General features: G+C 41.1%; 1 protein-coding gene across 3 annotated transcripts in view; it reads right to left on the reverse strand.

Annotated features, from left to right (window-relative positions):
* adck1 (aarF domain containing kinase 1) overlaps nt 1-20708 on the reverse strand; it is a 575359-nt gene that overhangs the window by 210556 nt on the left and 344095 nt on the right. For all 3 annotated transcript variants that reach the window (XM_043697036.1, XM_043697034.1, XM_043697033.1), the window contains one exon: nt 18848-18964. In XM_043697036.1, coding sequence (XP_043552971.1) covers nt 18848-18964 — 117 coding nt within the window. The remainder of the gene's footprint in view (nt 1-18847; nt 18965-20708) is intronic.

Below are 20708 nucleotides of genomic sequence, written 5' to 3' on the forward strand. Positions count from 1 at the left end.
AGTTTTCTTCTGTCCCAATCGATCTTTTCATAGCAATAAAGAAAATAGGAACAGCATAAGGCCACTCAGCTTGTCTAGACTTCTCTGTCATTCAAATAAATCATGGCTGATCATCTGTCACAATGCCACTTTCCCGCATTATCTCCATGTACCTTGATGTCATTAGTCTCCAAAAAGCTATTGATTTTCTTGAACTTGCTTAATGATTGAGTTTCTACAGTTCACTGCAGTGGAGTTCATGAAAATTCACCAACTTTTGAGTGAAGAAATTCATCCTCATCTCAGTCATAAATACCTTACCCCATTAACCTGAGATTATGTCCCTGGTTCTGGACTCAACAACCAGGGGAATCATCTTAGCAATATCCACCTGAGCCCTGTAATAATCTTATAAGTTTCAAGGAGCCAATGCTTATTTCTCAAGATTCTCAGGAATCTTTTTTTCAATCTCTCCTCATAAAACAATTCTGCCACACCAGGAATTAGTCTAGATTATAGTGGTGCTGGAAAAGCACAACAGGTCAGGCAGCATCTGAGGAGCAGGAAAATCGACATATCGGGTAAAAGCCCTTCCTGATGAACGGCCTTTGCCTAAAACGTCGATTTTCCTGCTCCTCGGATGCTGCCTGACCTGCTGTGCTTTTCCAGCACCACTTTAATCTAAAAATCACACAATATCAGGTTATAGTCCAACAGGTTTAATTGGAAACATTAGCTTTTGGAGCGCTGGTCCTTCACCTGATGAAGGAGCGGTGCTCCAAAAGCTAGTGCTTCCAATTAAACCTGTTGGACCATACTCTGGTGTTGTGTTATTTTTAACTTTGTACATTCCCAGTCCAACACCAGCATCTCCAAATCACTCTAAACTAGATTCTGGTCTCCAGCATCTGCAGTCCTCACTTTCTCCGCTCCAGGAATTAATCTCTGTCGTGCACTTTCAAGGGAAACTATATCCCTCCTTTGATATAGGGACCAAAACAGAACACAATACTCCAGGTGAGATCTGCATACAAACTGCAGGAAGACATCATCACTTCTGCATGCAAACATCTCTGCAATAAAGGCCAAATGAGCATTTGTCTTCCTAACCGTTTGCTGCTCTTGCATGCTATCTTTAAATAATGTATGAAGAAAGTATACTACCTCTTCTCTCACTTCACTTTCTTTCAAGTCCACAAATCCCTTAGTCACCAGGTATTTCTGGAAGATTTCCTGTATCTTCTTCCATGCAGATGCATGCAAAATACGGCTTCTCCACCATTTCCCTGGTTTTCCACTGTAAATTCACCAGGCCCCAGCTATAAGAGGCTGACATTTGTCCTAGCTCATCTTTTCATTTTCACATACCTAAGGAGGCTTTTCTTTGCTGTCCAACTTTATGTTCCCAGCTAGTTTTCATGCAGTTGAATAAAACAAAGAACTATGGATGTTGAAGATCAAACAAAACAGGAATTGTTGGTAAAATCCAACAGGTCTGGCAACATCTCTGGGGAGAAAACAGAATTGTTTTCATTCAGATTATCTTTTTACAGTTTTAATCAAGTTCTTGGTCCTTCTTGGCCAGATTCTAAATTGCTCCCAATCTTCAGGCTGACTATTTTTTCTGGCATCCTGATAAGCTACTTTCTTTGATCAAATGCAATACATACATAAAAAGCAAGAAAGTAGTCAGGGAAAGAGTCGGCCCACTCGAGGACAAAGGAGGGAATCTATTGTGGAGCCAGAAGAGGTAGGTGGGGTCCTCAACAAATCCTTTGTGTCGGTATTCACCACAGAGAAGGAATTAGTGCAGGATAATCTCAGGGAAGGGAGTTACAAATTTCTAAGTCAAGTTGCTATTAAAAGGGAAGGGTGTTGTGCGTCTTAAAAAGTATTAAGGTCTGTCCCCGGTTCTGATGGGATCTATCCCAGGATACTGAGGGAGACAAACACAATAGCAGCATTCAAGAAGCACCTGGATGAATACATGAACAGGAAGGAAATAGAGCGACACAGATCCTGTAAGTGAAGTCAGTTTTACTATGGAAGGGCAAAATATGTCAGCGCAGCCTTTTGGAGGGCGGGGAGGTTGAAGAGACTGTTCTTGTGCTGTATTGTTCATTGTTCTTTGATCTAGCCACAGTTGACTTGTCTTTCTTGTTGGGTATTTGTGTCCTAGAGGAAGGCTGTTTACTTCTTTTAAGTTCATTCACGGGATGAGGGCATCACTGGTTAGGCATTTATTGCTCATCCCTAATTGCCCAGAGGGCAGTTAAGAGTCAATCACATTGCTTTGGGTCTGGAGTCACGTAGTCCAAACCAAGTAAGGATGGCAGTTTCCTTCCCCAAAGGACTTTAGTGAACCAGATGGTATTTTTAACAAATACTAGCCATTCCTGCAGACTGCCAAATCTTTTAATGTATTTTCCACTCCACTATAATCAATTTGCCCCTCATACCTTCATAATTTCTTTATTCAGATATAAAACCTTACTTTCAGAATTGACTTAGAACTATGGAATCATTATAGTGTGGAAGCAGGCCTTTCAGCCCATCCAGTCCATACCATCCCTGTGAAGAGCATTCCACTCACACACCCCTCCCCTCCCACCTTCCCTGTAACCCTACATTTTCCATAGACTGTACATCCCCTGAACCCAATAGGCAATTTAGCATGGCCAATCCACCTAACCTGCACATCTTTGGACTGTAGGAGGAAACCAGAGCACATTGGAGCACCCAGAGGAAACCCAAGTGTGCAAACTCCACACAGAGAGTCACCTGAGGCTGGAATTGAACTCAGGTCCGGGAGTTGTGAGGCAGCCACTGAAACACAGTGGCAAATTTAATTCAAAGTTCTATAATATTATGGTCACTATAGCTCCAAAGGTCTTTTACAGCAATGCTATTAATTAGCATTTTCTCAGTATTTAACACCAAATCCATAACTGCTCAATTCCCAGTTGGCTCCTCAAAGCATCTTTAGAAATCCATCTCGTACATACTCAGAATTCACCCTCCATGTCAGTTATGTTAGTTTAATTAATGCAGTCTAAGTGTAAAATGTAATTGCCAATTATTACTATTCTACCCACATTTTATGCATCTCTAATTTCCTGATTTAGACCATTTCAACATTACCATATCTAATAACCAACCCACCAGTGTAGCTGCCCGGTTTTTATTCTTAGCTATATCCAAACTGATTCTACAGCTTGATCCTTCAATCTAATATCCTCTATTACTAATGCTATAATATCATCCCTTAATAAGAGTGTTGCCCCACCTGCTTGCCCTTTTCTCTTATCCTTCCTAAATGATGAATATTTTTGGATATTCATTTCCTAATCTTGGTCACCCTGCAGCCACGTCTCCGTAATGGCAATTAAATCATATCCATTTATCTCAATTTGTGCATTCAATCATTTTTGAAAATACTGTTGCAAATTCAGATAGAGTGCTTTAATTCTCCTTTTGATCCTATTTGATGCTTGCTTTTGCTTTGTCTGTCTTTGATTATGCCAAAAATGGCGACTTAATGATAATGTCACTGGATTAGTAAACTAGAAGCTCAACCTTCAGACATAGTTTCAAATCCCACCATGCCAGCTGGGGAATATAAATGCTGGCATTTCATGGCCAGTTATGATCAGTGAGAGTGGCCATGAAACCATCACTGAAGAAGGGCATGTGCCCGAAACGTCGAATCTTCTGTTCCCTAGATGCTGCCTGACCTGCTGTGCTGTTCCAGCAATAAAGTTTCAGCTTTGATCTCCAGCGTCTGCAGACCTCACTTTCTCCATGAAACCATCACTGCCATAAAAACCCATCTGGTTCAGCAACCTGCCATTCTTACCTGGTCTGGCTTGCATGTGGTTCTCGTGACCCTCAGCAATGTGGTTGACTCTTAAGTGCCCTCTGAAATGGCCTAGTATACCACTTAGTTCAGGGCTTGAGAAATAACTTTCCACTGACACCCACACCCCATTTAGTAATACATTTTTAAATTCCTTACAGGTTTTGCCAGCCTTGTCTACAAGTCAGTCTATAAGTGTTTTCCGGAACCTTCCGGCACTTATTAGCAGTTAATTCCATTCTACCCACAATCAAATGGCTGAATCAGTTCTTTGCTGATTCCCCTGACAGTGCAATAAAAAAATACATAAAAGATAGGGCAGTGTCACAATACAGTGCCTTTACTTCCGTCTGATACAAGCAAGGTAAGAATGGTGATATGACTTAAATAGAGTGAGTGGAGGGGGATGTGCAATTGCTGAGTGCTTCTCATGCTTTTATTGCATTTATTCTTATTGGTGGCAAATGATGTGAGCTTGGAAGGTACTGTCAAAGGAGCCTTGGTGAGTTGCTGCTGTGCATTTTGTAGATGATACACAGTGGAGGGAGTGCATATGTAAAGGTGCTGGTCAAGTGGGCTGTTTTGTCTTGAATTGTATTAAGCTTCCAAAGCATTATAGGAATTGTTGTTGTCGCCATAGTCTTACCAGACCATAGGGGCTGCTCACCCATTAGAGAGAGAAGCGACTGGCGTTGATTTAACCTGAGGGCCACTAGACCCCAGGTGAGGGAAGAGGTTCAGAAATAGAATCCTTCATGGTAACCTCAAACCAGTGATGGGAATTGAACCCATGCTGTTGGTATCACACTGCTCTGTAAACCAACAATCCAGCCAACTGAGCTAAACCGATTCCCATGGGAATACTCATTTAGTCAAATAGGGAGCATGTTATCACACTCTTGACTTGTGCATTGTAGATGGTGGACAGGCTTTGGCAGGTCAGGAGGTGAATCACATGTTGTATAAATCCTAGCTTCAGATGTCCTCTTGCAGCCACAACAGTTGCCTGGTTAGTCTAATTCAGTTTCTGGTATTGTCCCATACCTCACTACATCCAAGTAATGGTAGCAGCAACTACTCCATAGTATATGAGCTATAGAAGGAAGCAAAACTAAGATAAAGAAACTGTATTTATACAACACTTTTCATGGTCTTGAGATGTCCCAAAGCATATTGCAGCCAATTATGTATTTGGAACTAAAGTCTTTAACGTGGGAAACAGACACAGCAACCACCTGCAAACCTCAATGCTTGTGAAGCATTGCAAAATATTTATCACTCAAATGGAGCTCTTAAGCGCAATCGGTCCATGCTGAGGTTTATATACATATGAACTTCTTCATCTATCCCCATCCACACACCTTTATATTCTTAACTCTATCCTGAGTTGACCTAGGTTCTACCTAAATGCATCAATGTATGGGAGCTTTAACACTTGCTTGAGGGAACAGGCATATTTTATTCAAAAGACTGGTGCAAGGACGGTCCATCACTCCCTATTATCACGTTACAGCATCCGCTAATATTTATACATGCTTAGGTCTCTGGAACGGACCAAAGGGTCTGTTTGCATGCTGTAAGACTCTAAGTGAGGAGGAGTAAATGGAGGATCAGAAGTCTCTCTGTCCAAAATTCTCCTTAGTCTAAATAATTCCTGATGAAAAGAAATCCCCTCTTCTTCACAGATACATAAGTCTTCACTGCACTCAACTTCAATAGATTCGAAGTGCTATAAAACTAATGACAAAAATTCTTGTTTTTGTTTTATTTCTTTGGTGAATAATTGATCCTTCTCCTTCAGTCAGTCTCCAAAAACTGCAGAATTACCATTCCCAAAACAATATATCATTGAAGGATATAACAGAGTCTAGAATGGACCTGTCAAATTTTGCACATACTGACAGCAATGTCGATATAGTAGTGATTTGTACCAGTTACATGTTATCCCTTCAGGTAGTCGTGCTGATATCTTCTATAGCTACTAGTTTAATATCATCCTATGTAGTGACTATAATTGTTGAATGGGCTATCCGTGCCATATAAAAAGAATCCTACTCATTTTAGATTTCAGTGTTGAACACATTACAAAGCCACTCTTTGTTTTAGACAAAGGTTAACCTAATCTTTTTGTCCTCACGGAGTATAGGAAATAGCTGGCCAGCTTTTCTAATACACTGCATTCTATCCCATAGGAGTATAAAGGACTATGTACATCTGCAAAGTGAAGTCTATGTTCCATTTCTTATTCATAAGGGGCAGGTAAGAAAGATGGGATGTTGATTCCTACTAAATGGAACTCATAAATCACTTTAAGCAAGGATTTAGCATTAAGACCATGCAATACTCATGGCCAATACCAAATAAGTTACAGGTAACAGTGTATAATAATTCATTGACTCTGCAGTTTATAGTTACTGGCAACAAAATGGCTGTTCTCAGGACACAAACTTTAATTGTAAGAGGCAATCAAAGAAATGGAAGATGCTATCATATTCTCTGGAATAGCTGAGGATCGACAGTGAATGGATTACTATGAAGCGCAGTGTAGCAGATCCCGCCAACACCGGAGAGGTGAGAGGTCAATTAATCAATTTTGGGCAATATTGATTGAAGGAGGGTTCTCAGTCAGGACTCTGGGTAAACCCAATGCTATGTGTCATGTATTCTTCATCTAAATCACTGCAATGGGCAGTGGCCAAAGCAGCACTCCATCAGCATTGAAAAATTAACAAAAATCATGCGTTTGAAAAGGAAGCAATCGTGACTTTCAGAAAGTCATAGCTTTCAAAATTCCTCTGAAAACTAGTGCTTCTGTACAGAGTATAATGTAAGGCAGGACATGGAAATAAATTGCAATTGAAGAAGCTTTCAGAATGACTGTATTTTTGTTGCAATCACACAGCTTTCAAATTTTCAGGACTGAAATAGCATTATTTACTGTCAGAGTATCACTGTCTGGCCAGTATTTGATGCCCAGTTGCCCAGAGGACCATTAAAAGTCAACAACATTGTTGGAGTCACATCTTGACCAGATAAGCTAACAGTGGCAGTATCCTTCTCTAAAGTACATTAGTGAACCAGAAAGAATTTTCACAACAATGGTTTCGCGGTTATCATTAGACAATTCCAGATTTTTAAGATTGAATTGAAGTTCCACCACCTGGATTTGAACCCATATTAGAAGAAACTGAGGACTGCAGATGCTGGAGATCAGAGTTGAAAAGTGTGGCGAAGGGCTCATGCCCAAAACGTGGAGTCTCCTGCTCCTCGATGCTGCCTGACCTGCTGTGCTTTTCCAGCGCCACACTTTTCGACTTTGAACCCAGGTTCCCAGAACATTATCTGAGTCTGCGGGTTTAAATACTTTAGTGATAATACTACTAGGCTATCACATCCCCCAACTAGGCCAGTGTCTTCCTGACATATTGGCACTGATAGTTACCGGGTTGTGCATCTAGGATGGGGTGGTATTTTAATGCCAGAATATCATTTAAATTTTTGCTGTATGTTTCCTATGGGTAGACTGAAAGGCTCTAACGTCTGCAGTATATGGAAGAAGCTGTAGGGTAAGTTGGAGTCAGCAAGACTTGAGGCAGGGGCCATTTGGTCTCAAAGACATGGTAGGGAGGGTCTGAGAATTACAGAGATTAAAGGTTAGAGCTTTTCATTGGGGACAGGGAGCAGAGAGATTATGGCGGTGCGATAGGAATATAGAAGCATCGGGAAATTGAAGAAACAGGTACGTTTGTTCACACAAAGGGAGAAAAGATCTTCTACTGTATTAACTAGCTCTGAAGCAGGATCACTGGACTCAAAACATTAATGCTGCTTTCTCTCCACAGATCTTGCCAGAACTGCTGAGGACCTCCAGCAATTTCTGTTTTTGTTTCTGATCTTTGGCTCTTTGTGTTATATCACTGATATAAATGCAATAATACTGTCATCAGTGACAGGATCAGATAAAGAATAGGTTTACTCCTGACTAGCATCCCTCCCTGGATAATGCTCCTGAAGTACTTCTCAGTTTCCCCTAATCCTACAGTCCACCATCACGGCGTTTGAACGTTCATGATGACACCTTTCATCACTTGCTCTTTCTCCAACCTCCCTCTGAGTGAGCTGATGAAATTAAGTACAGCTATTCAGAGGTTTGCTTCTTCTGCAGCTGACCTGTCTGCAGGGAAGTATATTGAAACTCTGAACAACTGTCAGATGCTGAAGGTGAGTGTCAGAGAGACAGATCACGCCTCGACATCTGTAGCATCTCAATCTGGGTCTCAAAAGTGAAAGGCCATTGCCCCAGAACAGATGCTGAACAGATGCCAACAACCTTACTATGGTCAAAGAGGAATAAATAGACCAAATGATGAAAACAGAGTGAATTTTCTCAAAAGAGTGTGCTGTGATGCATCAAGTCACTCAGCAGCAAAGCAAACCTGGCCAATATTTATTGCTTACCCACCATCACTGAAAACAGACTACCTTATCAGATAGGAGAAAGTGAGGACGGCAGATGCTGGAGATCAGAGTCGAGAGTGTGGTGCTGGAAAAGTACAGCAGGTCAGGCAGCATCGGAGGAGCAGGAGAATCAACGTTTCAGGCAAAAGCCCTTCATCAGGACTCTTGCCCGAAATGTCGATTCTCCTGCTCCTCGGATGCTGCCTGACCTGCTGTGCTTTTCCAGCGCCACAGTCTCTCCCTTATTCGTTAACTCATTTCACTGTGGAAGCTTGCTGCACACAGGTCGGGTGCCACGTTCCCTGCTGCTTTATTACAGCGATTGCACTTCAAAAGCAGACATTAACCACCCTGAGACAGTGAAAGGCACAACATATATGCATGTTATTTTTATACAAGAATTTAGCCATTACTCCAAGGACTGATATGTTCTCTGAGCTTTAATTGGTGGTGTATCTTTAAGAATAACATTGTTGCATTGCTGAGTGAATGCAAAATAGGCACAAGTTAAAATTAATGTTTTAATTCCAGAAGGTATTTACACAGCTGCAATCTGAGATACCCTCTGCCCATTCCTCCCCGAAATGGCTTGCTCAAAGTACCGTGCAGTTACAACATTTCCAGTCTTTCTTGGTTAATTCAGTACTTTGCCTCAGATAAAATAAAAATGCTGGAGCCTTGGAAAAATAAACATGCAAAGCTCCACTGATGGGTGCCCAAATGAAACCTTAACCTGCCTTTCCATTTCTTGGTCGCTGTCAACCCTCTCTTATATTCCCAATCTTTTTGTTAACCGTTTCTGGACTTACCCGAGAAAATGAAAAGACGTTGTTAACTTTGAAGGAAGATATAAAGTTTTGTTCAACTTCACTAGCTGAGAATATTAGAGAAGCAAAAATCATTAGTCAAACGTTTGGGTTTGAATTACTGAAGGGAACAAGAGTGAGTGAAACGTGCATTAAACAGGAGGCAGCATGCACTTTGAAAATCTACCATGGAATGATTAAATGTCAGGACAGTCAAACAGTGAGGCTAATCTCTGCAGATTAATATGTGTCTATAAAAGGTTTAATGATACTGCTTAAAAATCTGTCTTAAACAAAGTCAATAGTCTCTACGGGTACATCACTAAACTAAGATGCATAGCGACGCGTTGTGAGTATTTTGCGACTGAATACTTAGCAGGCATAAAAAAAATTCTTGAAAAAAGTAATGAAGACTTCTATTGTACAGAAATGTTGGACAGAATCTTCCCAAATGCTGAATGATATGGCCATTGGTGAGAAAGTCAGGACAATCACATGGAACTGGCAGAAGCTTCCAGCCAGGCGTTGAGCAGCGAGACGAGATTCTCACTAGTGAGCATTGAGAGGCCTGTATACATGCACTACCATGAATTAATATCCTCAATATAAAGTTTTCATGCCTCATTGAAATGCCATCCGGAAACTGAACTGGATTCACCACATACACACAGTGGTTACAAGAGCAGGTTAGAGACTGGGAATACTGCAAAGCTTGTCTACCATCTACAAGGCATAAGTCAGGAGTGGGATGGAGTACTCCCCACTTGCCTGGATGAGTGCAACAACATTCAAGAAACTTGACACCATCCACGACTAAACAGTCCACTTGATTAGCACCACATCCACTCCATCTACCACTGATGCTTAGTAGCAGTAGTATGTACTAACTACAAGATACACTGCAGAAATTCACCAAAAATCCTCAGACAGCACCTTCCAAACTCACGACAACTTCCATCTAGAAGGAGAAGAGCACATTCCCCTCCAACTCACACACTGTCCCAAATTGGAAACAGAAAGCCATTCCTTCACTGTTGCTGGGTTAACCTCCTAGAATCTCATCCTCACAGGCATTGTGGGTCTACCTACCACAGAAGGATTGCAGCAGTTCAAGGTGGCAACACCACCATCTTCTCAAGGGCAACTAGGAACAGGCAATGAATGCTGACCCAGCCAGCAACACCCACATCCCATGAGAGAATATAAAAGGTTCCTACTCAGAAACTAGACTGTCACAATTCCAGACATGAAAAACACAGCCAATACCGTGGGGTCTCAGTTCTCTGCTTCATTCTCCACATGGAGGAGAAAGTGAGGTCTGCAGATGCTGGAGATCAGAGCTGAAAATGTGTTGCTGGAAAAGCGCAGCAGGTCAGGCGGCATCCAGGGAACAGGAGAATCGACGTTTTCGGGCATAAGCCCTTTTTCATTCTCCACATCTCAATCAGTCATGTCAAGGCATGCTCCATGGACAACGACCCACACATACGCCTAGGTTCCCATTGGCAAATCAGGTTGCCAATTGCCGTCTAATATGCCCAGGCAAATAAATCAAACCATGCAGGGTAGCTGTGGGTTGGCAGGGTTTAACTGGTTAAAGATGACACCAGCACCAGGAATCTTGGGAGGTCCCAGCAGCAGCGAGTACTTCTGCCTGAGGTGAAGACGATGAACGGGCTGCCATCAGAGGCATGGTACATAGGGCAATGAGGCGAGTTTGGGATCATGGAGAGAAATCCTCTGTAGAAAGCAGAATCACCAATCTGAACCATACCTAAGCCATGTACAAATTGGCAAACAATAGAATTAGAATTAGAATTCCTACAGTGTGGAAATGGGCCCTTCGGCCCAACAAGTCCACACCGACCCTCCAAAGAGTGACCCACCCAGACCCATTCCCCTATCCTATATTTACCCCTGACTAATAACCTACACTATGGGCATTTTAGCATGGCCAATACACCTAACCAGCACATCTTTCAATTGTGGAAGGATAATGGAGCACCTGTAGGAAATCCACGCAGACATGGGGAGAATGTGCAAACTCCACACAGACAGTCGCCCGAGGCTGAAATTGAACCCGGATTCCTAGTGCTGTGAGGCAGCAGTGCTAACCACTGAGATCCCATGCCTCAATAACATAGATTAGAGAGGTAGATGTGTAGTTCAAAGATTGGTGTGGGAGAAATGGGTTCCAATTCATAGGGCACTGACTCCAGTAGGTTCCTTTGGAATTGGCTTCAGCTGAACCACGCTGGTTTCTGTGTTCTTGCAAATCATATAGATAGGGTTGTAGATAAGCCTTTAAGTTAATTTGTGACAGGAGAATTCAACTAATGAGAAGTTTAAAAAATCAAAAAGAAACAAGCAACTAGAGATGAAACATTATGAAAAAGTGAATACAAAGCAATAAATGACAGAAAGGGGCAGAAGATATAAACAGAACAGTGCAACAAGATCACCAGAAAATAATTTATCTGGTTGTTGTTGCTGTTTGTCCACATAGTGGCTGCTATGTTTCTTACATTGCAACAGTGACTACATTTTAAAGGAAAAGAATAATTGCCTGTCAAGAATTATGGGAGACTTGAAGTTGCAAAATGTGCTATTCAAATATATGTCTCTTTTTTAAAAAATTTTAACATTGTCATAAGATCATTCCTAAACAATAAATTAACAAAGGTATAAACCTATTCATTTTTTAGAAAGCTGAAGTCTGTTCTTGAAGTACTCATTGATGGATATGGTCAATAATAACCTCAATATTTATTTGTGTAAAGCTAATGACAAATCCATAGAAAACAAAACGGTTGTCCAAAATTAAAACTGACAGCCATATTCGTGCACAATGTAAATTCTGTAAACAGTCAAAATGCTCTTAGGTCAATTTGTATGCTAAATGAATGGCATCTTAGGTGAAATCTATAAAAGTTGAGTGGATTAAATCCACCCCAGCTCCTACCTGCTCTTCCCGAAATAAAATTGTATTTGCAAAACAAAACTGGGAAGCTGTAGCAACAGTTTCATAATCTGCCTTCTAAATTATACACACTTTGCATTAACCAAAGAAATTACTTTCTTAGATACCAGTTGGGGATGTCAAGTTGAATTCACATTGACGCACACTAACTGCACGTGGAATCTTGTTAGATGTACTTACAAATAAGGAAGTGTCTCCTTCACTAAAAGGATTGAAGGGAATTTATTATTCTAGTGCGGTACATCTAAATAATAAAAAAACATTTAGTCCTGCTTTGGCTGCTGGGCATATCCTTTCGTGTCATGCGACATGAGTCTCTTCCTTCTACTCAGTGAGTCCGATGGAAATTGAATAAAACAATTACTCATTCTTATACTGCACAATGTGGCACTGGGAGAGCAAGCTCAATCCCTGGTCAGTACATAGTTATTCCCCATCCCTAGATTCTAACGCAAGTAGTATCATCGAATCATACAGTACAGAAGAAACCCTTTGACCCATGGATCACCATGAATATACCACTACCAACACTAGTCCCACTTTCCAACTCTACATCCATAGCTTTGAATGTTATGACATTTCAAGAGCTTATTCAAGTACTTTTTAAAGGTTGTAAGGTTTCCTGCCTCAACTTCCCTCCCAGGCAGTATATTCCAGTACCCCATCCCACCACGCTTAGGGTGGAAAGGGTTCTCCTCAATCCCCACTAAACCTCCTGCCTCCCACTTTAAAATGATGCCCCCTTGTTATTGATCCTCGACTAAAGGGAACAGCAGATTTCTATCTATCCTGTCCACGTCGTTTAGAATCATATACAACTCAGTCAAGTCCCCTTCAATCTTCTCTGCTCCAAAGTAAATAACCCGAACTTATCCAGTCTCCCTTCACTGCTGAACTGCTCCATCCTGGAAACAGCCTGGTGGATCTCCTTCGCACCCTCTCCAGTACAATCACATCATTCACCTAGGGCAGGGACCAGAACTGCACACAGCTGTGGCCTAACCAAAGTTCTGTACAGCTCCAATATGACCTCCCTGCTCTTATAATCTATGGCACGACTGATAACAGCAATGTCTTGTTAACTTCTTAACAACTTTATAAACCTGTTCTACCTCCTTCAGGGATCTATGGACAAGCAGCCCAAGATCCTACTGTTCTTCAGAGCTTCCTTGCACTCTGCCATTCATTGAGCCCTCCCTTGTCTTGTTCCTTCTTCCAAAGTGCACCACCTTACATTTATCAGGGTTAAATTCCATCTGTCACTGATCTGGTAATCTAACTAATCCATTTATTTCTCCTTAAACCTAACACATTTATCCTCACTGTCATCCACAAACTTATTTATCATCATTTCTCCACCACTCCATTTTCATCTATGTCATTTATGATTTTCAAACAGGAATCCTGGGAACACCACTGTACACCAGGCTCCATTACACAAACAGCCTTCTACCATCATACTCTGTCTCCTGTCAGAGCCAAATGTAATTCCAGCCTGCCAAGTCACCCTGGATCCTATGAGCTTTTACCTTCTTTATCAGCTGCCATGTAGGACTCTGTCAAAGGCCTTGCTGAGATCGATATAACTACATCAACTTATCCTTATCCAAACACTTGGTCACCTTCTAAAAAATTCCACCAGACTTATTAAGCATGACCTCCCTCTGACAAAGCCATGCTAACTAGCCCAGATCAAACCATGCCTCCCTAAATAGAGATTAACTTTCTCCTTCAGTATTTTCTCCAATAGTCTCCCTTGTCATGGTATTGTTGATTTGATATTGTTGAGTGACTTGCTGGATCATTTCAGAGAGCACTTAAGAGTCAAATGAGATACTTTATCAGTCATATACAAGCCAGGCTGGGCAAGGAGAGCAGGCCTTCTTCCTTAAAGTGGCATTAATCAATGGGTTGGATGTTTACAGCTGTAACAACTTGTCAGTTCACTTTTAAATTCATTCATTCATTCACAAGATATGGGCAACACTAGGTAGGCCAACACGTATTACTGTCCCTTATTTACCCTTAGGGTGCTGCAAGCTGCCTTCTGAACTGCTGCAAGTGTACCCATCATACTGTTGGATGAGTATGTCCTCCTAAGTGGTAGAGGTTGCAGATTTGGAAGGTGTTGTCAAGACAGTTACTGTAGAGCATCTTGTATGGTGCATGCTGAAGCCATATTGAGCGATGGTGCAGACAATGTATGTTTAAATGGTGAATGGAGTGGCCAATGAGATTGCTTGGTTCTAGATTGTGCCTCTCCAATGTCAGCGAGCCTGCATTCATCCACGGCTGACAACCAATTTCAGAATGTCAGTCAGGCTCTCAATGTGGAACACATGCATGCATTGGAAAACACATATTAATATACAGGGCACCATTCTTAACACAACAAAGAAGTGATCGCCAATCTCTGGGTCATTTCTTGTGGTAATGTCTTCACCAATCAGAGTCAATCTGCCTGGTTTAAAATTTAAACATAACAAGGATGTTCACTGTCAGTCACCGAGTAACTGGTGCAGTCACCATGGCAAACCTCTACCAAGCAAAATCCAATTAAATGGCAACTCATCAGCACTCCCCTCTCATATGGTCTAAATGATAAGTCTGGTCAATTGTATTGTTAGGTGCAATGGGGAAAGCTTTCACAGAATGTGTAGTTTTTCAGCAATACTCAAGTTCAGTGTTGTTAACCCAGCAAAACTAAAGGATGGACAAAATAGCTCGAAGTTGAGATGAGTGTAATTTGGCAAAGAACTTGGAGGAAATACTAAATTCCAAATGCCTAGTGCATTTGTCTTTCTAGCTGGTAGAGATGGCATATATGGGAATAGCTGTCAAGAGAGTTGTTGGAGACCATCTTGTGCATAATACACATTGTAGACATGTTGAGTGTACGTTTGAGCTGGTAAATGGATCGGCAAACAAGTACAGTGTTTTTTACTAGATTGTACTGATTGTCTTGAATGTTGTTGGGGCTGTACTGAACTAAACAAAAGGAGATACTGACTTTTGCTTCATTAATGTTGCAATGGCTTTAGAGCATGCTGCAGTACAGGTATATCCAACCTCTGATCTGCCATAGAGTCATAGTCATAGAGTCACACAGATGTACAGCATGGAAACAGACCCTTGGTCCAACTCGTCCATGCCGACCAGATATCCCAACCCAATCTAGTCCCACCAGCCAGCTCCCGGCCCATATCCCACCAAACCCTTCCTATTCACATACCCATCCAAATGCCTTTTAAATGTTGCAATTGTACCAGCCTCCACCACTTCCTCTGGCAGCTCAATCCATACATGTACCACCCTCTGTGAGAAACAGTTGCCCCTTAGGTCTCTTTTATATCTTTCCCCCTCACCCTAAACCTACGCCCTCTTGTTCTAGACTTCCTCACCCCAGGGAAAAGACTTTGTCTATTTACACTAGCCAAGCCTCTCATGATTTTGTAGACCAATATAAGGTCACCCCTCAGCCTCCGACATTCCAGGGAAAACAGTCCCAGACTATTCAGCCTCTCCCTGTAGCTCAAATCCTCCAACCCTGGTAACATCCTTGTAAATCCTTTCTGAACCCTTTCAAGTTTCACAACATCATTCCGATAGGAAGGAGACCAGAATTGCACGCAATTTTCCAACAGTGGCCGAACCAATGTCCCGTACAGCCACAACATGACCTCCCAACTCCTGTACTCAATACTCTGACCAATAAACGAAAGCATACCAAACACCGCCTTCACTATCCTATCTACCTGTGACTCCACTTTCAAGGAGCTATGAACCTGCACTCCAAGGTCTCTTTGTTCAGCAACAGTCCCAAGGACCTTACCATTAAGTGTATAAGTCCTGCTAAGATTTGCTTTCCCAAAATGCAGCACTTCGCATTTATCTGAATTAAACTCCATCTGCCACTTCTCAGCCCATTGGCCCATCTGGTCAAGATCCAATTGTAATCTAAGGTAACCCTCTTCGCTGTCCACTACATCTCCAATTTTGGTGTCATCTGCAAACTTACTAACTATACCTCTCATTCTCGCATCCAAATCATTTATATAAATGACAAAAAGTAGAGGACCCAGCACAGATCCTTGTGGCACTCCACTGGTAACATGCCTCCAGTCTAACAAACAACCCTCCACCGCCACCCTCTGTCTTCTACCTTTGAGCCAGTTCTGTATCCAAATGGCTAGCTCTGCCTGTATTCCGTGAGATCTAACCTTGCTAACCAGTCTCCCATGGGGAACCTTGTCGAACACCTTACTGATCCATATAGATCACATCTACTACTCTTCCCTCTGCAATCCTCTTAGTTATTTCTTTAAAAAACTCAATCAAGTTTGTGAGGTTGCACTTGGAACATATTACATTGTGACTGGCCAAGATAACATTATGGTCAGTGATGACCACTGGGATGTTGATAGTGCGATATAGTATGAAGCAAAGTCAGGGGAGCCAAATGGTCAATTTCACTGACTCCAAGTTCTTTTTTAATTCCCACTTTTAAAACTAAATTCAAAGTTTCATGTTCAGATAAAAGGTGATTAACCTGAAATCTGATTCTCTCCAGAGATGCAGCCTGTCCTGTTTAATATTTCCAACATTTTCAATTTTAATTTAAATTTAAATCTTTAATTTACCATGGTGGGACTTAAATCAACATTGCCTGGATTACTAATCGAGACCTGTGCATTGCTTACCCAATAGTGCAAGCACAAAGAACTAATCCACTAACTTATTCAGACCTGTAGGATGTTACAAATTCAATGTTGGATGTGAGCCACTGGTCAGTATTTTGTGACCTTATTCAGGATTTTGGAGAACATTAAAAATATTCACATATAAACCTCAGAAGCAGCCAAATAAATTTTGAATCATGAATTTTAAATATGTATCTGCGAGGTTTTTAACCTCCCAGAAGGTTGTAAATCATTTTCACAGTATAATTGTTTTTTTTTTCCCCTATTCTAATGGGTGTGAAGTTAATTCTCACACTGAAGAAAGTCATTCCCTCACCAACCAAAGTTCTGCTTAAAGTTGTCAACCCTCCATATTTGGACTGGAATCTCCAGAAATCCCCAAAAATCAATCTTCAGGGCTCTATTGTAAGATACTCCATGAGAAAAATTCACTGGGACACCGAGCAAACCATGCATTAATTATTTCTGAATGATTCTGTATATTAGTTATTTAAAAATTGCAAAAGGTTAAAAAGGCAATTTGACAGCCGGTCAAAATTCATCCCTGGAAGATCCACTTCTGCTTTCCAATGAGACAAAACAGATATGGAATGCTGCAAAGATGGGCATGTTTGGTGATCAATTGTGGGAAGGCACGTTAATTCATTCCCAAGCCAACTGAATCACAAGATTGGGCACTAAAGCATTTCCTGTTAAATGCAGCATTAAAAATATTTGCTTCCTACGTACTACATCCATATTCCAGCAGACTCTCTTTAAAGTGCTCTAGATACTTAATTAAAGTGAGATTAATTAAAAGTGATTTCAACTAAAATTAAAATCACTTCTGCATCTGAACAGTGTAATTAACACGCCACTCACAAGGCACTTGGAGACAGAAGGTCATGTGATGAAAATCCGAGTAATTCATTCAACCAGGGATCAGAACCTTTTTACCTGCCCATTGAATGTCAACCTTTCCTTCAGATGGCAGGGACCTTATCTCCATTTCTGGAACTCCTGCCAGAATTTCCAGTCCAGGGCGGGAGGTGGAAAAAGTTTTTCAAGAGATTTATTCTTTGTGCTACACACACAATACGTTGATGCAAATGAGACTGAACAATAATTTTATTTTACACAGAAGCATAGGCTACATTCAGACGTAGCCAGTGTCGAAAAGAAACAAAATGGCTTTTGTCCATCAATACCTCTCGACTGACTCCTCTCTCTTCCTTTAAATGCTGCTTAATACCTTTTGACCATACCTTTAGCCACTTAACCTTTCTGCAGCTTGTTATTGAATTATGCCCAATCATGCTCTGGTGAAGTGCACTAGTATATTTTACTGCATGCAAGGTGCTACATAAATGCAAAAAAAAAGCAAGTCCAACTTTTGCACAAATTGATAGTTCTTATCAATTACTTAGTGTTTACGCTGGTGGATTAGCAATTCACAGTTCCAGATTAGCAATCCAGGCAACGTTGGCTCAAATCCCACCAAGGCAAATTAAAACCTTGAAATAAATATAGAAAATGTTGGAAATGCTAAGCAAGACAAGCTGCATCTCCGGAGAGAATCAAAATTAATATTTCAGGTTAATCACCTTTTACCAGAACATGAAATTTTGAATTTAGTTTAAAAGTGCGAATTAAAAAATAATCGATGCAGAACAACACATAGGCCACAAGCAGAGGTGGGCATGCTCTGATGCAAACATCCATGGGTCTCAATGGTTGCCTGTACACTTGACTGCGGCTCTGAACCCCTTGTAAAAATATGCTTCTCTTTGCATCAAACAAGTTCAGAAGGAGGGAAAGAGATTTTGAAGACAAGAACAAACACAAATACATTTCTGATCCTCTCCATTCAATGTTTTAAAGATGAATCGGAGATTATTTCAGTTCACCCACGACAATGTGGATCAGAAAGATGCAGAATGCCTGCCGTTAAATGCACATTAAGTACCCCAATCATCCGGAACTGTGTAGAGTAATTATAAGGTAGAAATTTCCACTATTAGCTCTAGAAAACAAAAACAACCAGATCAAATCTCCTCCCTTCAAACCATGTGAGCCAACCAGTCCTTACCTCATTTACGTCAATGCCATTTTTCTTCATGTACTCTCTGTCATTTACCTGACCACCTTCCATAAACTCCATGGTCAGAACACGACTGGTTGACAGTTCCCAATGAATCTTAGGGACCTTTGGGAATGAAGCACAAGACAAATCAACACTAAAGCATCTTTCCTGGAATCCAGATGACAAACAAGAGATGGGTATAGCTCCTGAAATACTGGCATTTGCTTTTATCAAGTTGTCACATAAACAGCATTACTCGGTGCTATCAAACATCTTTATTGTTAATGTGCAGAAAGTGGTTATTTGCAAGATTTGTTCATACAGAATGAGAGCAGGTGGCATGTACCCCCTGGCACTGGTCAAAAAAGCTGATGCCCCTGGGATACCGGAGAATGCAGGAAGCTGGATCCAAAATTGGCACATTGACGGAAAACAGAAGGTAGTGGCCCATGGATGCTTTTGTAAATGGAAAGCAGTTTCTAGTGTTGTCCCACAGAGTTCAGTGTTGTGTCCCTTGCTGTTCATGGACTATTATGGATCTGGAATTAAATGTGAGTGACATGATTGGGAAATATGCATATTACAAAAATTGGCCATATACTTGATAATGAAGAAATGGCTGTTGACTCCAGAATGATACCAATAGGTTTGTTTGGGTAGCCAGCCAAGTGCCAAATGGAATTTAATCTGGAGAAATACAAATGAATATATCCGGGGAAGACAAACAAAGCTAGAAAATACACAATAATTGAGTGGATATTGGGAAGGGTATTGGACTTGAGAAACCTTGGAGTGTGTGTCCATAGGTACTTGAAGATGGCAGAATGGGTGGATGAGGTGGCAAGGAGTGTATAATAGAACGCTTTCCCTTATTGGATGAGGTATAGAATACAAAGCAGGGATTTAATTCTCGAACTGTACAATATGTCGGATAAGACAAACCTGGAGTTGTGGATGTAGTTCTGACAGAAAAGACCTTAATGCCCAGGAGAGAATCTAGATCTTTACAAGAATGTTGCCAGGGTTTGAAATTGTCAGCTATCAGGAAAGATTGGATAAGTTGGCATTGTTTTCCTGAGAACAGATGAGGCTGGGGGTGACTTAAATTAAGAGATGCTGGAAAAGAATAGGTCTGCTAGACTTTATGACGAAGTTAATTACCAGAGGGCACAGATTTAAGGTGATTGGTTGGAGTTTTAGAGGGGACACGAGGAACATACTTTTCACCCAGAAGTTGATGGGTGTTTGGAAGTCATTGTCCAGTTTGGCGATTGAACCACAAATCCTCAAATCATTCAAATGTTTTTTGGAATCTGCATTTGAGGTGCGGCAGTCTGAAGGCTGGGAGTGCTGGACCATGGGATTTAAATGGATGGAAGCCTTTACAGCTGGTACAGACAAGAACTTGAATAGTTCTTTTCAGTTTCATAACCTGTCTATGTCTCGATGTCAGGGGCAATGTGGCTCGGAAGCAAATACTATATACAGTCTGAAACTGAGTCAGTAAAATTGAAAACCTCAAGAGGTAGGTGTGTCTAGGAAGATAATACGAAAACGAAGTGAAAAGTTTAAAAAAGAAGTCATCAGAAAAACCCATTCCCAGCTCCATACTGAGAAACAGACAATAGGACTAAAAAATGATTGTAAATAGATATCCACATTCATAAAATGGCTCCAAACTGAGTGGCCGACAGAACTTCACAAAAGATCGAGGCTTTGAGACTAACTGAATTTCTGGAATGAGAATCAAAAGATATTAAGGGAAAGATGTGGAGAAACTGCTGGGAACAGAGAGATCTTGCTAAAAACTACCCTCCTAAATTTCATTTCTAATACTTCTTCACACTGCTCTGTTAGGATGTCTATC

Source organism: Chiloscyllium plagiosum, chromosome 10 (genome assembly GCF_004010195.1).
Source record: "Chiloscyllium plagiosum isolate BGI_BamShark_2017 chromosome 10, ASM401019v2, whole genome shotgun sequence".
Lineage (NCBI taxonomy): Eukaryota > Metazoa > Chordata > Chondrichthyes > Orectolobiformes > Hemiscylliidae > Chiloscyllium > Chiloscyllium plagiosum.